General features: G+C 44.6%; 3 protein-coding genes across 22 annotated transcripts in view; 2 read left to right on the forward strand and 1 right to left on the reverse strand.

Moving 5' to 3' along the window:
- The window catches only part of TK2 (thymidine kinase 2), a 53,618-nt gene extending 33,623 nt beyond the window's left edge, over window positions 1–19,995 (reverse strand). Inside the window, exons 1-2 of one of the 6 annotated variants that reach the window (XM_055366079.2) lie at window positions 19,803–19,995; window positions 5,191–5,222 (exon numbers count right to left, since the gene is read on the reverse strand). In XM_055366079.2, the coding sequence (XP_055222054.1) occupies window positions 5,191–5,222; window positions 19,803–19,902 (132 nt within the window). In that variant the 5' untranslated portion in view covers window positions 19,903–19,995. Of the gene's footprint in view, window positions 1–4,179; window positions 4,276–5,190; window positions 5,223–6,155; window positions 6,404–7,760; window positions 7,779–19,802 lie in introns of those variants that run through there. The other 5 variants (XM_004057755.5, XM_019012436.4, XM_055366078.2 and 2 more) reach the window with 5 other exon arrangements.
- On the forward strand, window positions 8,777–22,270 carry CKLF (chemokine like factor). 2 transcript variants are annotated; one of them, XM_004057756.5, is made up of 4 exons: window positions 8,779–9,013; window positions 14,424–14,582; window positions 19,323–19,418; window positions 22,088–22,270. In XM_004057756.5, exons 1-4 carry the CDS (start codon window positions 8,936–8,938, stop codon window positions 22,211–22,213), a joined length of 459 nt encoding a protein of 152 aa, XP_004057804.1. In that variant the 5' UTR covers window positions 8,779–8,935; the 3' UTR covers window positions 22,214–22,270. The 2 variants fall into 2 exon arrangements, with proteins under 2 accessions (XP_004057805.1, XP_004057804.1); XM_004057757.5 differs by lacking the exon at window positions 14,424–14,582 and having other exon boundaries at window positions 8,777–9,013.
- Window positions 22,271–22,410: 140 nt separating this feature from the next.
- Window positions 22,411–24,996, forward strand: part of CMTM1 (CKLF like MARVEL transmembrane domain containing 1) — a 12,929-nt gene continuing 10,343 nt past the window's right edge. For 2 of the 14 annotated variants that reach the window (XR_010131586.1, XR_008672700.2), the window contains exon 1: window positions 22,418–23,162. Coding sequence is in view for 11 of the 14 variants with exons in the window: in XM_055366082.2 (XP_055222057.1) it covers window positions 22,716–23,162 (447 nt within the window). In the remaining 3 variants the exon portion in view is untranslated. Of the gene's footprint in view, window positions 23,163–24,996 lie in introns of all 14 variants that reach the window. The other 12 variants (XM_019012443.4, XM_019012447.2, XM_055366082.2 and 9 more) reach the window with 11 other exon arrangements.

Consider the following 24,996-nt stretch of genomic DNA (forward strand, 5'->3'; position numbering starts at 1 on the left):
CCAGGAGACACAAGGCCACTCTCCCATCCTGGGTCCCTCCCAGCCCACTCCTTTAGAGCCCCAAACTACAAAATGAACCCAAGGGAATGAACAAAAGGGCATGAAAAGACCCCATTAGGGCACTAATGGATTTAATTTTTTATTGTTCTTTAAAGAAAACTTTTCCTCTTCCTAGATGTATAAAAAGAGCTCAACCTAGACATCACTCTACAGAGTCTTTTTTCTTTCCTGTTCATTGAAGCATTTTAACAGGTTGTTCAGATAAGCCCTTCTCCCAGAAACTTGTTCCTATTCCCAGCATGAAATCCTAAAGAGTTAGTGAATGTCAGGCCCTGAATGAGCTCAGCCAATCTGCCCTCCGGTTTACAGCAGGCAACGCAGGAAGAATCTCACAAAGTTCCCCTGAAATGGAAGGGGGAACAGGAAGCAAGCAAAGGGAGTCTTTACATTTCTTTTTAAAGTGATGTCTAAAAATATTATAAGAGAAGTGCATGCCCATTGAAGAAAATACAGAAAATCAAAAAGGAGAAACTATCACCCATAATCCCAATACTAAGAGATAAACCCCATGACATGTGAGCATATTTCATGCCAAATATTATTTTCTATACAGTCCTCATCTTTGAGCACGTTTCAACTGTTTATTGAAGGCCTATGCTGTGCCAGGCACTGTGTACTCAGGGCCTCGTTGCAACGGCCAAAGAGCTCATGAGTGTGTGGAGGAAAGCAACAGGAAACTGTGAAAAGGAGATGGTCCCCATGCTGTGGGAGCACATGGCTGGCCTGGCCCAATGCTCTGTGACTACGCTACAATTTATCTCCATTTTCCTCTGCTATGAGCCCTTGAGTCCAACTGATTATAACTGAAACTGTGATGAGCCATCTATCCCTATTATAAGTAACAATATTTAATCTTTCCTAAAAATGGAAATTAAGCATTCTTGTGCTAAGAAATACATTCTCAGTGGCCAGGCGCAGTGGCTCACGCCTGTAATCCCAGCATTTTGGGAGGCCGAGGCAGGGGATCATTTGAGGTCAGGAGATCAAGACCAGCCTGGCCAACATGGTGAAACCCCGTCTCTACTAAAAATACAAAAATTAGCCAGGCGTGGTGGCGGATGCCTGTAATCCCAGCTACTGGGAAGGCTGATGCAGGAGAATCGCTTGAGCTTGGGAGCTGAGAGGTGGAGGTTGTGGTGAGCCGAGATCACACCACTGCACTCCAGTCTGGGTGACAGAGTGAGACCCTGTCTTCAAAAAAAAAAAAAGAAATACATTCTCACACACAAGAATGTATGTATGCATGAATATATGTATATGTTTATGAATATGCATATATGTATTTATCAGTTGGATTTCTCTGATCAAACCTTGATTATTACACAATCCCTAAAAGAAGAAAACAAAAATCACTCGTAAATCCCAGCAATCATTGTCATTTGGATGTTTAATTAGAACCCAGGGTTCCAGAGGCAAACTGGCTTGGGTGCCAAAGCCTCCACAGGGAGAATCCAAATATCCTGTCTTATCAAAGACCCTGAGAAATCTGCAGTCAAAAGAAACTTGCCCAAACGTCTAACAACTGGCAAGTGGATAAACAAAGTGCACTACAGCCACGCCATGAATACTGTTCAGCTATAGGAAAAAATGACATACTAATACGTGCTACAAGGCAGATGCATGTCAAAATATTATGCTAAGCAACCAGGAGTGGTGGCTCACGCCTGTAATCCCAGCACTTTGGGAGGCCTAGACAGGCAGATCACCTGAGGTTAGGAGTTTGAGACCAGCCTGGCTAACGAGGTGAAACCCCGACTCTACTAAAAATACAAAAATTAGCTGCACGTGGTGGCACATGACTGTAATCCCAGCTACTTGGGAGGCTGAGGCAGGAAAATGGCTTGAACCCTGGCGGCGGAGGTTGCAGTGAGCCAAGATCATGCCATTGCACTCCAGCCTGGGCAACAGACTCCATCTCAAAAAAGAAAAAAAAAATGTGCTAAGTGAAAGAAGCCAGATACAAAAGATCCCATGCTATATGTTCCATTTTATATGAAACGTCCAGAAAACGCAAATCCCTAGAGAGACAGGAAGTAGATTAGTGGTCACCTGGGGCCAGAAGAGATTGCAAATGGGCACGAGGTTTCTTTTTGGAGTAATGGAAATGTTATAAAATTAGATTGCACAGCCTGGGCAACATGTAGAAATCCCACCTCTACAACAAATACAAAAATTAGCCAGAAATGGTGGTATGTGCCTGTAGTCCCAGCTACTTGGGAGGCTGATGTGGGAGGATCACCTGAGACCAGGAAGTCGAGGCTGCAGTAAGTTGTGATTGTGCCACTGCCCTCCAGCCTGGACAACAGAGCCAGACCTTGTCTCAAAAAATAAAAAATAAAAATAAGATAAAATAAAATTAGATTGTAGTGGTGTTTACTCTGTAGTGCTGTTTACTCTGTAAATTTACTAAAAATCATTGAATTGCACATTTAAAATGGGTGAATTTTGTGGTATGCAAATTACAATAAAGCTGTTTTAAAAAGGAACCCAGCTGAATTTCATTTAACATTCAAATAACTAAGGGAAGACACTTTTACCCCATCACACCACAAACTCTCTCTTACATGCTCCTTGTTAACCCCACATCTATCTCTTAACTAGACTGAGAATTTCGGCATTAATGTTTATAATATTTCTTTCCTGTTTGTTTCCTAAGGACAGTTTTTTTTTTTCATTTGGGATCATACTTCATATACTTTTGTTGGTTTTGTTATTTTTTTTTTCATCTTTTACATAGTGAGTGCCTTCCCAGGTCACTAAATATTTTTCAAAAACATGGTTTTTAATGGCTTTACATATTCCATTATATAAGACCTGTCACAATTTATTGAACTCCCTACTATTTGATTTTTTGTTTTTTTTTTTTTTTTTTTTTTTTGAGACAGGGTCTCGTTCTGTTGCCCAGGATGGAGTGCAGCAATGCAATAACAGCTCACTGCAGCCTTGACCTCCCAGGCTCAAGCAACCCTCCCACCTCAGCCTCCCGAGTAGCTAGGACTACTGGTGCATGCCACCATGCCCAGCTAATTTTTTGTATTTTTTGTAGAAACAGCATTTTGCCATGTTGCCCAGGCTGGTCTCAGACTCCTGAGCTCAAGCAATCCTCCCACCTTGGCCTCCCGAAGTGCTGGGATTATAGGCATGAGCCATTAGGCATGGCCCTGTTGGATGTTAAGTTCTGTCCAGTTATTTTATTTAAAAATTTTGTTGTGATACTCAATTATTTAATATTGTAAACTGTGCCATGTGATGGCTGCACCATCCACCCAGACACCTTTAACGCTCTGGACATCTCTCCTCACCCACCAACACCAGTCAACCAACCAGCAACTCCCCTGGGCCCTGCTTTCCCACTCAGCTGCGGGCTCTGTGCCATCTCTAGTTTAGTTAAGGTCTCTCCCCTTCCAGTCTCACCCAGCTAGGCCCTCCACTCATGGTCCCCCACATCGCTCCCTGAGAGGCAACCCGGATCGTGCTGGGTGGGGGTGAGGCCCTTCAGTGACTCTGGGTTTTAGGACCTATTCGCAGTCCCTCTGCACCTATCCCCCAGCCCTCCCCAGCCACCTCTCTAGGGACTGGCCACAAGCCCAGGCCTGCAGGTTCTCATTCTTCTGTGACTTGTACCTGTTCCAACACTCCTGCCTCAAACTCTGCTCCATCTCCCAGCAGGCAATAAGGCTTCCCAAAGCTCCTCTCAGTCATCAGCCCCCCTACTCACAACCACCATGTTCACTGCTGTTCTAGTTCCACCATTCTCCTAGTTACTGCTGTCTCCCCCATCAGACAGACCTCCCCCATCAGACAGACCTCCCCCATCAGACAAACCTCCCCCATCAGACAAACCTCCCCCATCAGACAGACCGCAGACTCCCAAATGTCAGGGCTGTTTGATTGCCAGGTGCCCAGGTCCTAGCCCAGTGCATCCCACACAGGAGCTCACAGGACTTGAATGTTTACAAACAGTCCTAAGCCTGAATGCAGGCTCTATACCACTTTCTATGAACTAGCTACTGTGTGTCTGGGGGCACATCAAACCACACCCAAAAAGCACAAAGAACAGGCCCAGCTCACATCAATGCTAGCTCAATAACTAATAAATAGCCAGGCACAGTGGCTCACACTTGTCATCACAGCTACTCAGGAGGCTGATGCCAGAGGATCACTTGAGCCCAGGAGTTGGAGGCCAGCCTGGGCAACACAGCAAGACGCCGTCTCTTAAATATATAAACAAACAAAAATACATTAATTACCATCCAGCTCAACTTCGCATTTCCCTCCCTTCTATGGCACCCGCTGGCATATCCTTCTCCTAATTTCAACAAACTTCCACAAATCTCAAGCATTTCAATCCTCTCTATGTGGTTTCACTACTTCCCAAGAGCTCTCCACCACCCTGAGTACCCTGGTAGCCTGCCCACACTGTCTACCCTCTGCAGATCCCAGCCACGGTACTCCTGCCACCACTTGCCAAGCCACCCCCTTCCCAGCCACAGGAGCTAGGGACTTTCAGTTCTTTTAAGGAATTGAGCCTTGGTTGTGACCAAAATATCACTCCCTACCCCAGCCAGCTAAAGCACCCAATATCCCCATGGACACCAACCTGACCCTTCTTTGACCTTCAACCTCACACTAGTCACAGTCCCAGCCCAGAGCCAGCATCTCAAAGCCACCCTGATAACTGAACCCACATCTGTGGACCCTCATGGTTTCTCTCTGATCCCCTGCCCACCCACCAGTCTCAGCACTGGGGGGAGAGGGTGGTGGTCGACAGAGCTTCCCTCACATCTGAGCTGCCCAACCCAAGATGAAACTGACCTTCCCCACAACACAATGAGCGTTTTTCAAATCCTTTCACAATCATCCCTTAAGCTTTAACAGCCCAAATCTACCTGAAGGATACGAATACTTGTGTGCTCCTACCTGTGCAGACTCTGGGGAAAGATACAAGAAATTGGTAACAGAGGCGGCCTTCTAGGAGGGTGACAGACTTCCTTCTCCCTGGAGATCCTCTTGTATTTTTGCTTTTTACTATGGAATGTATTTTTGCTTTTTACTCTGCTTTTTTCTCTCTCCTCTTCAAAAAAACAAATAAAAATTATCCTGGGGAGTACACATAAAAGAGGGACTTACCACTGATTTTTTCTCTTTTTCCTGTTCTTTATCTACAAAAGAAAGGAAATCAGTTTTTAAACTCACTTTTAAATAACTCTCCTCTGCCCTAATTTGCTACATGACCATAAAAACACTAATGTTTATGCTCACTCCCTGGCCTAAAAATATTGTCCATTTTGAGCGCCCTCCGAGGTTGGAGGCGCGCACCACCGTCTCGCCGATGTGCCACCCTGGGCTGCAGCTGCAGCTTCGTGGACCCCCAGTGTGCTCGAGTTCTTTCACTTAGTACATTATACTTTGCATTTTCCACGTTATTTATTTAGATCTTCACAGACTGGATGTTAAGCAAGTGGAAAGGCAGAACAGCCTCCACTCGCGGTGCACGGGGAAGAGTGGGCGGCGGGCGTGGGTTTGGGCCTGGGACCCAGGTGTTCCTCTAGGCCCAGGGCGGGCATCGCTGCCCATCCGCCCCACAGGTGGTTCTGAGGCGTCTCTCAACAGCCATATGGCGGACACCAGAACCCGGGTGTAACAGTGACCCGTTTCTGTGTGGGTCCCCACTCCCAGGGAGGGCAGGAGAGCGCCGGGGGCGTAACCCCCCTCCCCCACGCTGGCACCAGAGTGTGAGCAGAATCGGCTTAAGGCAGCTCCCAGTCCCCATCGCCCCCAAGGTCGAAAGAATCGGGACAGGAAATGGGTCGGGGGCCGAGTTTGGGCCGGAATGTTCAGAGCGTGTCCGTCCTGCTCTTTAAAGCCCCTCTCTCCATCCCAGAACAAAAGCCGGGCGCCCCCAGCGCTCGCTGCGGTCTCCCGCCCGGGTAACGACCGATGGCCGCCCCCGCCCCAGCCCCAGCCGCAGCCGGGGAGAAAATCCCGCGCCTCGGAGGAGGCGCTTCGGGCTCGGGCGGGTTCCGGGAGCCGAGGGGCCGGGAGTAGGTGGGCGCATAGGGGCTCCTGGGAGGCGGGACCAAGACGCGCGTTACCGGGAGGCCAGGCCCGGCGCTGCACCCTCCGAGGCCCGGGGCCTGAGGCCGGGCTCCCGCGGCTTCCCGGCCCAAAGCAGGGCAGCGCCCGGGCGGCCCAGCCCCGCAACGGCCGCAGCAGCATAGCCGGGCGAGCGGATCCAGAGGCCCGGGCTTCCTTCCTGTGCGAGTCGGCGCGGACGACTGCTAGTCCAGCCCTTGCACGCCGCCTGGATCCCGGCGCCTGGCCCTTAAAGAGACCCGGTCGCATTTCATCTTCTCAGCAAGAGGAGAAATACTCGAAGGGAGAGGTTCGCCGCTGGCAGCCAGAAGCCTTACCACTGCTAGGACGCTAGCAGAACGCACCCATAACTTGGCAACACTCGGAGGATGGATGGCAAATAATACCAGCGACTGAAGGGTTAATTAATGATTGCAGATTAATTGAACACCTTCTGTAATCAGACACCTGGCACACACTCATGATATCACTTATTCCTCCCAACAACCCTGCAAATAGATAACTGTCTCTCCCATTCTCCGAGCTTCTCCTCAGAGAATTAGGTAACTTGCTCAAAATGGTCAGAAGCAACAGATATAACTCCTTGCTCTACTCTTTCCCCCCTTCTCACTACTGCACTTGACTAGTCTTTTTAAAACATAAATTTTTTGGCCAGGCACGGTGGCTCACGCCTGTAATCCCAGCACTTTGGGAGGCCAAGGAAGGCAGATCACCTGAGGCCAGAAGTTCGAGACCAGCCTTGGCCAACATGGCGAAACCCCATCTCTACTAAAAATGCAAAAATCAGCTGGATGTGGTGGGGGACACCTGTATTTCCAGCTACTCAGGAGGCTGAGGCAGGAAAATCGCTTGAACCTGGGAGGCAGAGATTGCAGTAAGCCGAGATCGCTGCACTGCACTCCAGCCTGAGCAACAGAGGGACACTTCGTTCCCCACCCCCCCCAAAAAAATTTTTTTTTAATGATCAGAAGCGGCTGGGCGCGGTGGCTCGGGCCTGTAATCCCAGCACTTTCGGGGGCCGAGGAAGGCGGATCACTTGAGGTCATGAGTTTAAGACCAGCCTGACCAACATGGCCAAACACTGTCTCTACTAAAAATACAAAAATTAGCCGGGCGTGGTAGCGCACGCCTGTAATCCCAGCTACTCAGGAGGCTCAGGCACGAGAATCGCTTGAGTCTGGGAGGCGGAGGTTGCAGTGAGCTGAGATCGTGGCCACTGCAATCCAGCCTGGGCGACAGAGTGAGACTACGTCTCAAAAAAAAAAAAAAAAAAAAAATCAGAAGCATTCATTAAGGGGTGAAGCTAGAATTCCAGCCCATTTCTCTTGCTTTGCAGCTGGAGCTCTTTCCTCTGAACTTTGACAGTTCCAGCGTCTAGACTCTAAACGTACTAGATCCCTCCAGAGGAGGCAACCAAATATTCCAACTGTACAGACAAGTAGGGGCTAGGGAGGAAGCATGTAAATTCCATCATACTTAGCAAAAATTCAGCCCAGATGTGGAGTCACAGAGTATTAGAATTCAACAGGCCCAGGTCCAGTAACCGGAGCTGTTGCCACTCTTGACTCTGAAGGTTCCAGTGCTTGCGTGGAGGGGTTTCTCACCTCTCCCGGGAGGGCGTGATGCTGGCAGTCACCACTAGGCAGGGAGAAGGAAGTCATTTGCCTCTAGATCTGCTGCCTCATCTTGTGCTTCCTGTATATCTGCCACACACCTAGCAAGTGTGCTCTCCGTAAATAAACTTCAGGATTAAGGCCATTTTTGTGAGTGATTTGTGATGAAGCTGTTGGAGGTAACTGCCGATCAGATTTAAAGGAATGAAATGGACTGAAACTGAGATGGGCAGGATCCAAACAGATCTGAATGAACTAGGGTGACGGCCAAATTATCCAAGATAGAATTTAAATCACATAAAAGGAGCGACATATACTTCCCATCCCTAAAACGGAATGCCCCAAGACGGTGGAGATCTGGCTTCATGGCAGCACTTGAGAAAAACATTAAGTATCTGAAGGGACTCAGGCTGTTCCACGGAAGAACTAGTACCAGTGGGAGGCAAAAGTAAAAATATGCAGAACAAGTCCAGAGTGTGATGCCCTGGGGGCTTGGATAGGACCTGAGGCTGCACACATTCTGCACCAACTATGTGCCAGAACCTGGGCCCTGCAGGGAGAGAAGCAGACCAGTCCCTGCTTTTGTGGAATTTGTATTTTTCTGATATATATCAGCTAGCAATAAACGCTGAGAAGTGATGGTGGCTGCTCTAGACGGGATGACCAAAGGAGATCCCCTCTAAGGAGGTGATATTCACAATGTCCAAGTTGTTGGGAGATGGGGCCGCCATTTCTAGACCCCCCTCCCTCTCCTCTGCTCCCAACCCTGGGAGGACTTCCCGACAGGAAGACTCCTCAGGAGAGCTGGAGTGCTGCCGTCATTAACGCCAGGCCAGAACACGGCGGGCTAACAGGGCGCTGGCCTGCGTGCCCACCTCTAGGTCTGCTAATATGTGCCCAGCTCTAGGTCCGCTAATGTGCTACGCGATAACTGAAAGACAGCACAAGCCAGAGCGGACGGCCGCGGGATCCCGTTGGGGCGCATGCGCGAGAGCGAACGCGGCGCCCTGCGCATGCGCGCAAGAGAGCGGGAAGCCGAGCTGGGCGAGAAGTCGCGGAGGGCGGTGCTCCGCCGCGGTGGTGGTTGCTATCGCTTCGCAGAACCTACTCAGGCAGCGAGCTGAGAAGAGTTGAGGGAAAGTGCTGCTGCTGGGTCTGCAGACGCGATGGATAACGTGCAGCCGAAAATAAAACATCGCCCCTTCTGCTTCAGTGTGAAAGGCCACGTGAAGATGCTGCGGCTGGTGAGGCCGGGCCGCGGAGGGCGGGAGGCTGATGAAGCTGCTGGGGGGCGGGAGATGTGGGTATGAAGTGCAAAGCTGAACCCCTGTTTGCTTTTCAACCTCGCTTTGATCAAGATTGAAAGGCAAGGCATGGCCTCCTTGGGGAAGAAGGAGAGAGATACGGCACTGTCCTCCCCGTAGGAGGGTTTAGGGACACACTCATTCATGAAAACCAGAGAGGGCGGGGCGCCGTGGCGCACACCTGTGGTCCCAGCACTTTGGGAGGCCGGGACGGGAGGATCGCTTGATCCCAGGAGTTCGAGGCTGCAGTGAACGTTGATCGCGCCACTGCACACAAGCCTAGGCGACAGAGAGGTCCTGCCTCTTTAAAAAACAAAAACAAAAAACAAAAACCCTTTTTTTAAATTAAAAATCAGATCTACCCAAATGGTCTACATTTGGACCCACAAACCGGGTACCCAGGTTACCAGGAGAGACAACTGCAGTTATACCTCTCAGAAGCCCACAAGATTTGAAAGAAAAAAAAAAGCCTCAGGGGTTTCGGTGAACGTTGTGTGGACTTCCGTGAGACAGACGTTTGATGTGACTGAGTTCAAGGCTGATACAGCCCAGAACCAGGACAAGGAGAGAACTGCTCGTTTCCAGGAGCAGACTTCCTACCGGGAGCACTGCAGTCGCTTCTGAACAGGTTTGGAGAAAGTTGATCATTTGCAGAGAAGTGACCTAGCTAGTTAAAGAAGTGGAAACTATCCTAGTTGAAGGAATCTATTCTAGAAACTCATCATTGAAGGAACTCACAGAGAAACCTTACAGGGAAGGAAAAAATAAATCATTTTAAGTTTTAAAGAGTTGACATGGGAGAGGCAAAATGGAGATAGTTCAAAGTTACAAGGAAAACATTTCCAATTAATGTGAGGAGGAATCTTATATTGGGAGAGCTCCCAAAACTAAATGGCCACTTGGGAAGGCAGTACATTCCCAGACAAAAGTACCAGGCATAGGTGAGCACTTGGTGAGGATGTTATAAAGGAGACTCAAACTTAAGGTGAGTGGGTTGAACAAAGTGCATATAAGATCTTTCTCAAACCAAAAGTCTGTGATTGTGAGAAGTAGCTTTCATATCATGTAAGTTGAGATACATAAGAGGTTTAGAAACCACTCTGGAGTTGAGGGAAGGAGAAATAACTTTTGATTGGGAGTAAATACTCAGGGCAAAAGTGACCAGGTCTGGGATCTTGAACACTGAAAAAGGAAAGATCTTGAACACTGAAGGGGGAACCATGTGAGAATGGTCCTGTAAGAATGGTTAGTTTTTGATATATTAATTCCCTCAACAAACCATTTGAATACTTAATATGGTCCAAACTCTGGGCTAGGAGCTGGAACAGCAAAGACGAACCAGGACAAAAATCCCTGACTCATGGAGTTCTTCAGTTTAATTATGAGACAGACACATGAGCAGATAGTTAAGATACGTGATAAGGTGGAGATAGAACACAGAAGTGAGGCGTCTAACCAAGGAGAGGTGTCAGAAAAAAGTTCTTCCTAGAGCAATCTAGGGTTGGATCTAAGAGCCGCCTGAGTAAAGGCATGGAGGCAAAAAAATAGCACAATTGATGCAGAGAAATATAAGAAGTTGAGTGTTACCTCATTTATTCAACAAATAATCTGTGTAATGCCTGTCATGTGCCAGGCACTATTCCAGGCTCTTGAAAAATACTAGTGAAAAAAAACAAAGATCCCTGCCCTCGTGGAGTACACATTATTGGGATGGGAGGGCAGGGGAAGCAAACACAATAAATTTTAGTATTCTAGAAGGTGGTACGTGCAGTGGAACAAGAGAAAAGTAAAAGCCAGGTAAGGGAGTGTAAGGCGGGGAAGGAGTTGCAGAGAAAAGTTGCAGTAATGAATAGAATTCTAGGCTTTGTTGCGATGACATCTAATCAAAGATTTGAGTGAAATGAGGGAGTTAGCTATGAGAATACCTGGAAGAAGAGTGTTTGAAGCAGAGAAAATCCAGTGCAGTGGCCTTATGGCAGGAATGTGTGGGAAGGCATCAAGAAAGAGCAAGGAAACCAGCGTAACTGGACTGGGGTGAGTGAATGAAGATGAGGAAGGTTTTAAGTAAAGTATATGATCTAACTTACATTTTAAAAGTATACTAGGCCAGGCCCGGTGGCTCACCCTGTAATCTCAGCACTTTAGGAGGCCAAGGCAGGCAGATCATTTGAAGTCAGGAGTTCCAGCAGCCTGACCAACATGGTGAAACCCCATCTCTACTAAAAATACAAAAAAAAATTAGTCAGGCGTGGTGGCGCATGCCTGTAATCTCAGCTACTCGGGAGGCTGAGGCAGGAGAATCACTGGAACTGGGGAGACAGAGGTTGAGGTAAGCCGAAATCACCCCACTGCACTACAGCCTGGGTGACAAAGTGAGACTCCGTCTCAAAAACAAACAAACAAACAAAAATATACTAGCTGCTATGTTAACAGTAGATTGGTAGGGAAGGACAGAAGGGGATTGCTGCAGGGGCAAAGGTAAAACCAAGGAGACCAATTGCAGTAATCTAGGCAAGAAATGATGATGGTGGCTGGTGGTAGCAAAGCAGGTAATAAGAAGTGGCCACATTTGGGATATAATATTTTGAAAGTAGCAACAACAAGATTTGCTGATGAGCCAGATGTGGGGAAAAAGAGGAGTCCAAGACAGCTTCTAAAGTTTTTGGTCTAAGCAGATGGAAGGATGGAGTCACCATCCACTGAGATGAGACAGCCTATTGATAAAGCAAATATGAAAAAAGGATCAGGAGTTTGATTCGTGTGGATAAATTGTGAAGCAAGTCTTTTCTCAAGAAGTAAACAGGAACCAAATTGTGGAAGATCTTGAAAACATGGTGAGAAGCAGGCTCTAAAGACCCTGGAGAGCCATTGAAGAATTTTAAATAGATGAAGAAATGCGTAAACAAATTTGCATGTTAGAAATTTCATCATGATAGTTCATGGAAAAGACGATGAAAGGCAGTAGTTGTAAGGATGAAGAGGAGGGAGTGCCCAAAATGTTTAGGCATTAAGTCAGCAGGACCCGATTATTGATCAGTTGGGGAATGGGTAGGAACAGTGATCTTAGGTTCCTGGCATGGGTGATAAGGTAGATTGTGGTACCACCAGTTGAGGTTGTGAATCCAGGAGGAAGGGGCAGGATTTCAGTTTTAGACATGGCAAATTGAGATTCCTGTAGGTTATCCAGATAGGGATTCTAAATGGCTACTTGGTGTGAAATGTGGAGAATGGACCTGGGTTAGAGACCCAGGCTCATTGAGTGGAATGAGAATGACAGCATTTTACAGGGGAGAATAAAAGGAAAAGAACCCATCAAGAGAGAACAGTCGCAGAGGTTTAAAATCTTGGAGAAGTGACACGGGAGCCAAAAGAAAACACTAGTAGGGGAAGGACAGCCAATGGCAATAACGTTATAGGGGTCCACTAGGATAAGGAATGAAAAATGTTCATTATAAAACAGCAGCTCAAAGTACTGGAAAAAAAGAAAAAAGCATTCATTAAATTTAGTATTTCTGAAATCACTGATGTTAGCAAAAGCAATATCCATAGAGTGGTAATGTCTGAGATATTATTAGTGAGATATGTAAAAGATAACTGGAAACAAAGGCCAGGAGCTTAGGAAAGATGTAAGAGCTATAAACATAAATCACAGGAGAACACAGTTTGACAGAAACCATAGAAAGGTTTAAGGAAATGGAGTAATCACCAATGCAAATCACCATGATGCAAAAAGGTTACAGAGGATAAAGACTGAAAAAGTGGCCCTTCATTTCATAATCTGTGGGCTGAAGACCTTGGTCCAATACAGTAATTGGAGTAGTTTGAGATGATGTGTTGCTGATAGTAATTATATTCATTATAAAGAATGAAGTTACTTAGTAACTAGTTATTTGTAATCAAACTGATCAGTTTAGAAGTTTAAAAGAAAGGCATATTTATGCTAATAAAGTAATTGGAAGAATTATGAATAAGTAACCCATATGGACTTAAAATGAGTATGTATATGTTACCAGCTGACAGGTATTTTAAAAGTCTAGCCAGGGAAGACTCTTGACCAAACCATTTACCAAAAACACAGAGCTTTGAAGAGAGCTTTATTTCCTAAGAACATTGACAGAACTCCCCTGGGACCCACCAGCTATTTTTTTCACTTAACGTTGCCATGTTCTGTATCTTCATTTGGAAATGAAGAAATTTCAGAGTTTTTTTTTTTTTCCCCCCACTTAAAATAGCATAGATTCTGATTGCATTGTTTAGGTGGGGTGTGTAAAAAATGGTACTTTGGTAATACAGCTATTAAACATCAGAATTGTTTTTCTCTGACAATTTTTTTTGTTTTTGTTTTTGAGACAGGGTCTGGCTCTATCACCCAGGCTGAAGTGCAGTGGCATGATCTCAGCTCACTGCAACCCCCGCATCCTGGGTTCAAGCGATTCTCCTGCCTCAGCCACCCGAGTAGCTGGGATTACAGGCGCCTGCTACCACACCTGGATAATTTTTGTATTTTTAGTAGAGACAAGGTTTCACCATGTTGGCCAGGCTGGTCTCAAACTCCTGACCTCAGGCGATCTGCCTGCCTTGGCCTCCCAGAGTGCTGGGATTACAGGCATGAGCCACCGCGCCCACCCTGACAATTTGTTTTGAACTTTGCTCCTCAGTATTTTTCATGGCAGCATTCTAAGTTTAAATCTGACAGTAGACTCCAGATTGTTAAGAATTAAGGAGTGATAAATGGATGGTAAGAAATTATAGACAGCCAGTATACAGACCTTTTGAAGAAGCATAACAACAGTAGAAAACAGAACAAGGGTTTCTGTGGGGAGCAGGATAAAAGGAAGGAGTATGTGTGTGTGTATTTTAAAAGAACACAACTGAGATGTTTCTAGGATGATGAGAAAAGGAGCTAGCAGAGGACAGATTGAAAGTACAAGAGGGAACGGAGGTACTTGGTGGAAAAACATCAAGAGAACTGATGTGGGAAGTGATGGTGTCAGAAGCACAAGAGGAATAATTAATTGGACTTAAAACAGAGAGGAATACCCAGTCCTCTAAAAGACAAAGAGAAGTCAATATCATACACTTTAGCCATGGCTGTTTTATATGTGTGTGTATATGGCAGAAACCCCAGTATCTGGTTATTTTTGTTTATTTGGAGATGAGGTCTCCTTATGTTGCCCAGGCTGGTCTTGAACTCCTAGCTTCAAGCGATCCTCCTACCTCAGCCTCCCAAAATGCTGGGATTATAGGCATGACCCAGTGTGCCCAGCCTATTATTTTAGAAATTGTCATTTTTACAGTTTAAATTTGTATTCAATTGTTACTGAATAAATCGTGGGTTTTTTTCTTCTAGGCACTAACTGTGACATCTATGACCTTTTTTATCATCGCACAAGCCCCTGAACCATATATTGTTATCACTGGATTTGAAGTCACCGTTATCTTATTTTTCATACTTTTATATATACTCAGACTTGATCGATTAATGAAGTGGTTATTTTGGCCTTTGCTTGTAAGTGTTCAGTTTCATCCTTAAATTTTACTTTTTCCTACCATAGTGAGATATTCTAATGAACTCTGTTTTTTGCTTCTCTTAAACCTTTAAGGTAATCTTCTACCCATTGCTAATGTGCCCTGTATTGCTTTGGGAGAGGGTCTCAAGGATGCAGGGCAGCCACAGAGCATAAGTTCTCTGCACCATCTATCAGTAGATGCGGCTGCCGCTTCTGTTAGAATTCACTTGGATAGATCTTCTAAAGAAATTTAAATTTAGGACCATGTTAATAAAATTGTAGTGCATTCTTAATCTTTATTACCTATTTGAATGCATGTTAATATGGCCTCAAAATTGGGATAGAGATGGAGACAGATACACAAGTGTCTATCCTTGCACATCTTTGGTCACTAAATGGAAAATCAAACTAATTGGGGAGGCTAAAGTACAATGTTATCTCACTTGAAAATATCTGTAGTTATTACTAAATAATGTTGGCACCTCTTATATTTCATAGTATATAGACTGTAACCTGCCATACTCATAGCATTAGGAATAACTGCCCAGTGGAATGCCCAGATGGTTCTGAAAACTGTCAAATTGGGCAGATTGAAGTTATTCGTTAAGATGTATGCAGCCCCTCAGCCTGGACTAGAAGCTGATTCTAAGAAAAACTGAGTGACTTCTCCTCTGTCCTCTTGCAAGTCTCATTCCCAGCATCCTGTCTCTGTAGGTCTCCCTCCTAAATCCCCCTGCTGCCCTTCTCCTCTTTGGCTGGACTGATTGCTGCCATGTCTTCCTCGGCTGCACTGGTCTCATCCTCTTGGATGCCACAGTGCTAATATCCAAGCTGATAATTCCTATTAACAAGAAAAGACTTTAGAGCTATTCTTAAACCATAAGCATGCCTTTAAATGGTACCTTCTGGAACCACCTTCAAGGCCAGTGGCAAGCATTTCAGGCAAATCATAAGCTTTTTAAAAGTCCTAAAAGGGAAAAGCTGGGAAATAGGATCTTCATAGAACCTCTCCTCTCAAAACTACTTGATGTACACTTCAGAGCTGGGCTTCATTGGAGGGAGGTCTAGGAGAAGAGATTACAAAGTCTTCCTCAGTTGGCCCTCATTTAGTGGCAGAAACGGTTAAACTAAATTTTTCTAAAGATTTCTTCAAGAGGATAATGAACACTGGTCCACATCCTCTAGGTCTTGTATAGTTGCTCTTCACACTCTGCTTCTCTAGAGTTTAATAAAACTAACACAATTTTAGCCTTTCTTTTTTTCCAAACATAATTCCTTGGAGTTTCTTACATGTCCCAGTAATAAACTGGGAGCCGGGAGTGTAACAGAATACACTGAGAGAGAGTAGCTTATATGTAGCACACTGAAAGGAATAGTCCCCAAATCTCTAAGGATCAGACTTTACTGATATTGTATCTCTTAGAAATGGGGTGTTATATGGGTAACTAAGTTTTTGCTCCATTACGAAACCCAGAATCCTTTCTGATCTTGATCTAATGAAATTATTTATTCAGCAAATGTTAAGTATTTGCTAATCCTAGATTCTGTAATTGGTTCTTTGGTAAGACAAAACAAAAACCTTGTACCTCAGAAACTTTAAATGCACCCAGGAAGCAACACAGAGAATATAGGTGCTATGATAGATATACACCTAGGATGGCGTGGATGCAACCCAGCAAGGGAAAGGGACCAAATCACAGTAGGCTGTGAAGAAAAACTGCCCAAACTGAGGGCTGAAGGATGAAACGTAGTTAGCAGATGACTGATACAGGGAAGGGAAAGTGCTTTTCTGCTAGAAAAGCAGCAGCATATGTAAGGGTCTAGGTGGAGAAAGAGCATGACTCTCCAGGACCTGCAGGTGTATCTGAATGGTTGGGTATTGAGTTGCGAACAAGAGCTGGGGCAAGAGTGAGGTTTGTGAAAACAGGGTCAGGGCATACAAGGGTTTGTGTGCTGTGGACTTTAACCCAAAGGCTAATGGGAGTTTTTGGAGGTTTTTAAGTAGGAGAGTAGCATGATCAGATGATCAGCCTCCATGTCTTGAGAGGATACTGAGAGAGGAAGAATATGTTTAAGGAAGGGTGCAATAGAGCAGTATGTAATGAGTTTAGCTTGATAAATACTAGATTTTAGTTACTTATAGGATATTCATATGGAGATATTCAGAAATGGTGTGAAACTTAAGAGGAGCTAGAGCTGCCGCTTTAGGAATCATCACCTCGTGATGTTAACTGAGCTCGGACTGGCCACAATAGCTCAGAGAGAGTGTAGAGAGAGCTGAAGGTAAAACTGGGAAACGCCAACGTATGAGATGAGGAGTGGCCAGAAAAGGCAGGAGAGCACCCAAGTGTGACTGGTGTCACCGAAGCCAAGATGGGAATACATTTCAAGAAGAATGGACACATTTAAACAGAAAGATAAGTATACACACACACACACACACACACACTTTCTCTCTCTCTCTGCCCCCTGGTGACCTTTTCCAGAGGAGTTTGCCTCCAGTGGGCAAGTGACAGGAAAGTTGTGGGACTGAGCAGGCAAGGAAAGAGATAACTAGAGGGGTCATCTCTGGATTGAGGAAATATGGCCAGGGACAAACAAAAGTAATGAATAGAGTGAGGTCCCTGCAGAGTAGAATTGGAGCCAGAGCACAGGTGGAGAAGTTGCCTGGGGATGTTACCTAAAGTGTAAGACACAGAGATGGCTGACTGTTCCAATTAATCTGTAGGTGGGGAAAAGGTAACTTAGAAGTACCTCCATCTGCTAGCCACTGCCTTTGCTAACTAGGAGAGGGCTTGGTCATCTCCATTCAAATTGTCCCAAAGTTGTTGTCCCTGATAACAGTCTGTAGAGCAGGCCTTCTCTGATTGTTCCCCCCCGAGAGCCCCAAATGACAGAAAACACAAAAAGCCAGTCAACCCATGGCTTTGAGGAGGTATCTAAGCATAGGCTCAGAATTCCTTTGAAATCCCTATTTTTGTAATTAAGTTTACATTCTACTCTGTGGCATATAGATATTTTCATTTTTAATATAAAAGAAATGGTCTAAATTACTCTTGAGGATCATTGGTGTTTCAGGGCAGGCATATCTTTTTTTTTCCCCCTGTGGTTCTCTGCACTCCCTAGAACACCACTTTGATCCAAAGCCATCTATAAACCCTTGCCCAGATTGCTCACAGGAGGCAGGCTGCCTGTCTGAAGTAGGAGTGTGGTCTGTTGCCTTTTGAAGCAGAGCAAATATCCAACACAGAAGAGAGTTAACCTAGAATAGTTGTCTCAGTATCTCCTACAAATGAGAACTTTTTTCTTCCTAAGTATATCTGATCTTGCCCTACCCCCATTGAACCTGTTCCTATTTTCTTTCTAATAACTGCTTTTCTAAATTACCAGGGTTTTGCAATTTGCTATTTGTGTTATTCCTTCCTGCCTGTGGTTATCTGCAAACATACATAAACCTTTCTCAACTAGACAGTTTACCTTTCCCATGCTACACATCCATTTTAAAAATGTAAAATTGCACTTCTTGACGTCACAGTTAAGAATGAAACTAATTTTTACTTTGTAAAAGTATTAAGCGAATGAGCTATATCATCAGCAATAATAACATAATTGGTCATCCATTGCATAGAGATGTCTGTGGGGGTTTCCTGAAAATTACCACTTTCTCTTAAGTGTGTGCTATTTTAAGTTTTATTAATTGCCTTTTTTTTTTTGAGACGGAGTAAAAAAAATTCCACCAGGCTGGAATGCAGTGGTGCAATCTTGGCTCACTGCAATCTCCGTCTCCTGGCTTCAAGCAATTCTCCTGCCTCAGCCTCCCAAGTAGCTGGGACTACAGGCGCTCACCACCATGCCTGGCTAACTTTTGTATTTTTTAATAAAGACAGAGTTTCACCATGTTGGCAAGGCTGGTCTTGAACTCCCAAAGTGTTGGGATTACAGACATGAACCACAGCGCCCAGCATTAATTGCATTTAGTAACTTAAAGTTTGATATACAATGTAGACTACTCTGCATTTTCTTAACGTTATTAAAAATGAGCATTTTTACTTCCCATGGCACCCCTTCTACCTTAAACTTTCTACATAATACATCATCTACTTTATTTCCTAATCAGATGAGTTTTCCCTTCAACTACATTTATGTTAAGTAAAAAAGAAATAAAAAGCTTTTTAGTTAAATGATTGGCATATCACAGGTAAAAGAAAACCACTAGGTGTCATTATAGACCAGATACTGTCTAGGTATCATTTTACTGTGACATTTTGGTTTCCTGAAAGATAGATGCTAAATAAATTTGTTTAATAAAATGAAACTTTCAAAATATTTAGGAAGCTGACTCCTTTTGTTGAAACAGAGTCTCACTCTGTTGCCCAGGCTGTAGTGCAGTGTGCAGTGGCATGATCTCAGTTCACTGTAACCTCTGCCTCCCGGGTTCAAGCAATTTTTGTGCCTCAGCCTCCCGAGTAGCTGGGATTACAGGCATGCACCACCATGTCTGGCTAATTTTTGTTTTTTTTAGTAGAGACGGGGTTTCACCATGTCGGCCAGGCTGGTCTCAAACTCCAGGCTTCAAGTGATCTGTCTGCCTTCCAAAGTGCTGGGATTACAGGCGGGAGCCAGTGCATTCTGCCTGCTGACTTTGTTTTTTTTGTTGTTGTTTTTTTGTTTTTTGTTTTTCATTTTTAGCATTGCTTGGTAGTCTTCATGTAAGGCTCAGCTTTATTGTGTGTTTTTAGGATATTATCAACTCACTGGTAACAACAGTATTCATGCTCATCGTATCTGTGTTGGCACTGATACCAGAAACCACAACATTGACAGTTGGTGGAGGGGTAAGTGGAAGTCTTTCTGCTTTCTTTCTTCAGGTTTTATCAGAATGCAAATTTATTTGGAAAACAGATGTAAGAATAGAAAGCTATACTATATTCATCCTTGAGATTCCTAGGCCAATATACAGTGCCTAGTGGCTTAATATTTTTGTCTGTGAATGCTTGCCCTGATTAACGTGAAGGAGTATGATTTTATACTAGAAGCAGAATTAACCCAATAAAGGGATTCCTACACATTTGTTATAGGTATGTAGGGCTAGACTAGACTGACAAAAGCTACTGGAATCAGTTACAGCACTTAGCTCTGAGAAACCTGATGTCAAGCAAAACAAAACAAAAAGATGGATGAGTTGCATAGCTCTCCCTTTTACAGAAAAGGATACATACCATTTGTTAAGATGAGACAGACTGTTTTGAGCCCAGTTATTTCTTGTTCCGATCCTTCAGATAGAATATAATAGATGATGTCCTTACGGTAAGAGAACATTGGCAGGGCACCTTGCAACTAAAGGATCATTTTGAACCCGGCTTGAAGAGAAGCAGATCAATTCCATCAGACTTCATCCTAGAAAGCAAGCCAGAATATGACTCAAGTAATTTAGTTATAGTTCTATCTGATATTCTTCTAAGATTTCTCATACAAAGTTCAAAATCATTTAGCTTTTCTAGGTTCTGACCTAGAGAATTGAATTAGAAAGTTCTTAAATAAATCTTCCTACTTCCATGTTCTTTCATAGTATGGGTCACTTAGGAGAACTCTCAGCCATATATGTCAGAAGGCATGATTTTCATCTCCCTTAGGCCCTGAGCAACTTCATGAGGAGTCAGAATTATTCTAGAAATGAGATAGCTCTGTATCAATTTCCCCCAGTTGTTTTTGAAGATAATACTCATCTTTCTACTGTGAAGAAGGAAGGACCAGGCATAGGATTTACTTTCATTCACTTTTTTACTCATTCATTCATTTACTCATTTCTTAAGTGTACTTTGGCAGGGGTTAACAAAATATAGAGCTGTGCTATTCAGTATAGTAACCATAGTTGCTAGCCACATGGGGCTACTGAGCACTGGAAATGTGGCTAGTCTGAATCAAGATCAGCTGTAAGTATAAAAATACACATTTAATTTCAAAGATTTATTACCCCCAACAAGGAATGTAGAATATTTTGTTAATAACTTTGTCGATTACATGTTAAATGATAATATTTTAGATATACTGAGCTAAATATATTAAAATCTATGACTTATTTTTTTCTTTTTTTTTTTTTTTCTGAGACAGAGTCTGTCTCTGTCGCCCAGGCTGGTGGAGTGCAGTGGTGCTATCTCAGCTCACTGCAAGCTCCACCTCCCAGGTTCATGCCATTCTCCTGCCTCAGCCTCCCAAGCAGCTGGGACTACAGGCATCCGCCACCATGCCTGGCTAATTTTTTGTATTTTTAGTAGAGACGGAGTTTCACCGTGTTAACCAGGATGGTCTCGATCTTCCGACGTCGTGATACGCCTGCCTCGGTCTCCCAAAGTGCTGGGATTACAGGCGTGAGCCACCGCGCCCGGCCGACTTTTTTCTTTACATTTATAATGTGGCTGTTAAAAAATCTTTAATTATGTGGCTATGTTACATTGGTGACTCACATTATGCTGCTTTCAGACAGCACTGACTAGAGTGTGAGCCCCGTCCTCAAGTTGCTTAGAGCCTAACACAGGAGACACAAGTGGAAACCGCTGTATATAAGCTGTTGACAGGGAGCTGCAGGGTGCAGAAAAGAGGAAACTACCTCTCTGGCAGTGGAATTGCTGTTTGCTGAGAATAAAGGAGAAAAAAGGGAAAGGGTTCCAGGTAGAGGAGCCAATAGTGTACAGAGTGCCAGTCATGAAAAGATTGGTAGGAGGTATTCAGTGTGGTCAGAACCTAGGAGGCAGTGGCTTGAGACTCTGGGTGGAAAAGGAGACTGTGAGAGCCATGTCTGGAGCCAGGAAGCCAAACTTCCTGATGACTGGAGGAAGCTGACCAAACAGCATGCAAGGAATGACATCCCCCTCTCCCACCCCAGGCACCAGCTCTCAGATAGCCATCAGAGTGTCTGAAGGCCCCCACGTGTTCTTAGTTATTGTTTTTATCTAATTTTACTTTCTTAAGGTCTATTTAGAATCTCACCCCTTAAGCAGATGTAGCCTAGCCTTTGAGAGTTCACTTTGGATCATCTTATTAACTCCAGTTTTCTGGAGCTACAGCCCCCATGATTTAATATTGAGCTGGTGTTAACTTTGACCTTTTCTTCTGCAGAGTTTGTCAGTAGAGAAGTCAGAGTTGAACACTGGGGTTAGAAATATTAATAACTAAATATCCTCAGTAGGGCTTAAAAGAATACATGCAAGAGCAGGTCAAGAGATAAAAGCAAACAAGTATGGATTTCAGAGCCCACACTGCTTTATTATTTTTCTGCTCACTTAAATTATCTTTTCTCTTTCTATAGGCAAGTATTTAGAAAACTGAGCAATGAGGAGAATAAGATGATCTCTGAAGTCTCTCCATGTTAGTATTAGATGAAGCACAGGGAGCAATCCGAGTACCCTAGCAAGAGAGGAATCTGGTGGGCAGACCACTTAAAACTTGTGTGAATGACAGGAGTGGGGACCATGGTTAGGGCAGTGACACGTGTCTTTCTTTCCAGGTGTTTGCACTTGTGACAGCAGTATGCTGTCTTGCCGACGGGGCCCTTATTTACCGGAAGCTTCTGTTCAATCCCAGCGGTCCTTACCAGAAAAAGCCTGTGCATGAAAAAAAAGAAGTTTTGTAATTTTATATTACTTTTTAGTTTGATACTAACTATTAAACATATTTCTGTATTCTTCCACATATTTTCTGCAGTTATTTTAACTCAGTATAGGAGCTAGAGGAAGAGTTTTCCGAACTCTGCGCCCCGCGCAGAGCACTACTGTAACTTCCAAGGGAGCGCTGGGAGCAGCGGGATCGGGTTTTCCGGCACCCGGGCCTGGGTGGCAGGGAAGAATGTGCCGGGATCCGCCTCAGGGATCTTTGAATCTCTTTACTGCCTGGCTGGCCGGCAGCTCCGAGGTGTGGGATTGCAGAGATTTTGAGTTCTCGGGCTAGGCGGTGGCATTGCACCCCCTGTGGCAATGAGGGTGGCTGAAGGGCTTGGCTTGACGGTGGGGCAGCGAGAGCCGGGTGCACGCGCCGGGGAGGTAGCCAACAGCCGTTGGGACGCGACGCTGGTTCCCAGGGGAGAGCCAGCCGCTGCCGCGGCACTGGTTCAGACGGCCAGACCCTAGGGACCCACCATGGATCCTGAACACGCCAAACCTGAGTCATCCGAGGCACCTTCAGGGAACTTGAAACAACCAGAGACTGCCGCAGCCCTGGCAAGTAGCGGCAGCGTAGTGAGTTCTGTACCCAAGGCACAGCGCAACATCTCAGCGAAGACCGCACCCCGGAAGCACACCGCAGTCTCAATTCGCAGTGCGCAGTCCGCAGCCGCCGCACGTCCCCAAGGCAGTGAGGGCACCGCACCCTCAAGGAAAGCCACCACACGCCCACCCCCAAAGCCCACACTCCCACCCCCCACGCCCTCTGCACACACTGAATCCAAACTCTTAAATGAGACGGTGATCAAAGAGCGCGTGGAGGGCCGAGCCAAAGTCCCGTACAAATTCACGGACAGCCTCAAGCGTTTCTCCTTCTCGCCCACTGGAATGTTGAAGATCCTGAGACTGGTGAGCGGAGAGCTGGTGAGACCTAGCTGGGCGGATGTGGCCGGCAGTGGCCTCGGGGAAATGCCCACGGGGTGCCAGCTCCAGAAACCTTCCATAATTCCCTTTGCCACTCACCTTTGTTTTGCCTCACCTTTCCTCCCCACCACCCCCTGCTCCCCACACACTAAACCTTTCCTACTAAACTTGCCTCTTCTTTTCCCTATTTTTTTTTTATTATACTTTAACTTATGGGGTACATGTGCAGAACGTGCAGTTTTGTTACATAGGTATATACGCGTCATGGTGGTTTGCTGCACCCATCAACTCGTCACCTACATTAGGTATTTCTCCTAATGCTATCCCTCCCCTAGTCCCCCACTCCCTACAGGCCCTGGTGTGTGATGTTCCCCTCCCTGTGTCCATGTGTTCTCGTTGTTGAACTCTCACTTATGAGTGAGAACATGCAGTGTTTGGTTTTCTGTTCTTGCGTTAGTTTGCTGAGAATAATGGTTTCCAGCTTCATCCATGTCCCTGCAAAGGACATGAACTCATCCTTTTTTATGGCTGCATAGTATTCCATGGTGTATATGTGCCACATTTTCTTTATCCAGTCTATCATTGATGGACATTTGGGTTGGTTCAGTTTCCTCTCACAAAGGAAATTAGGGAAGCAATGAAGATAATAGGAATTTATAAGTTAGGAAACAAAAATAATAGAATCAGTCAATACAAGAGCTGTCATTTGAAAGTCCTATTAAATTGATAAGCCATTGGCCAACCAAGAAAAAAAGGGGGAAGAAAAGACATATATTTAAAATTAGAAACCAAAAGGGGAAAATAATCACAAACATCAGCAAAACTGAAAGGATCTACAGGAATACCTTGCAAAATAGATGTGAATAATTGGATGAAATGGTTGATTTTCCAGAATAATGTAAATTACCAAAACTGATCCCAGAATAGGGAAAAATCTAAACAGGGCAATATAAACATAGAAGAAAATGAGAATTTTAGCAAATGAGTATCTTTCAAAAATGTATCAGGCCCAGACCTTTTTACAAGTTAACTCTTTCAAGCCTTCATGGGATATAATTCTGACACTACTCTAACTTTGTCAAAGAATATAGAAAGAAGAAATAACTTCTGAACTATCTTTACACAATCAGTATAATACTGATAGGAAAATTTGACCGAGTTCAGAAAAAGAAAATGAAGTAGAGATCTCACTTGCATCAGAACAAAATGTCAATATATTAGCAGATAATATTCATCAGTATTTTTTGAAAATACAATACCACAAGAAAGAAACAGGATGATTCAATATTAAGATTCTATTAAAATAATTCACTGTATTATAAGTAAAAGTGAAAATGAGATTATATCTATCACATTGTAAAAAAATTAGGAGATTATGTCACAGAACATGTGACAAAATTCAACATTTGTCCCTGATTGCCAAGAAGGGAGACCAGTAAGATAGGAGTATATAAATATTCCATTGACATTGTAAAAATAAACATTTCAAACTAAGAGTCAGCATATTTAATTAAATATCAGAAGTATTATTTATTAAATAAGGGGAAAAATGATGCCTACTACACCATGAGTCCATTTTTTCTGAAACCACTAGTCATCATAATTAGGAAGCAGAAATAATATTTGAAAAGAGGTGGCCAGGCGCAGTGGCTCACATCTGTAATCCCAGCACTTTGGGAGGCCAAGGTAGGCAGATAACCTCAGTCAGGAGTTCAAGACCAGCCTGGCCAATATGGTGAAACCCCGTCTCTACTAAAAATACAAAAATTAGCCAGGCTTGGTGACGCGCGCCTGTAGTCCCAGCTACTCGGGAGGCTGCGGCAGGAGAATCGTT

The sequence above is a fragment of the Gorilla gorilla genome, chromosome 18 (assembly GCF_029281585.2).
Source record: "Gorilla gorilla gorilla isolate KB3781 chromosome 18, NHGRI_mGorGor1-v2.1_pri, whole genome shotgun sequence".
NCBI lineage: Eukaryota > Metazoa > Chordata > Mammalia > Primates > Hominidae > Gorilla > Gorilla gorilla.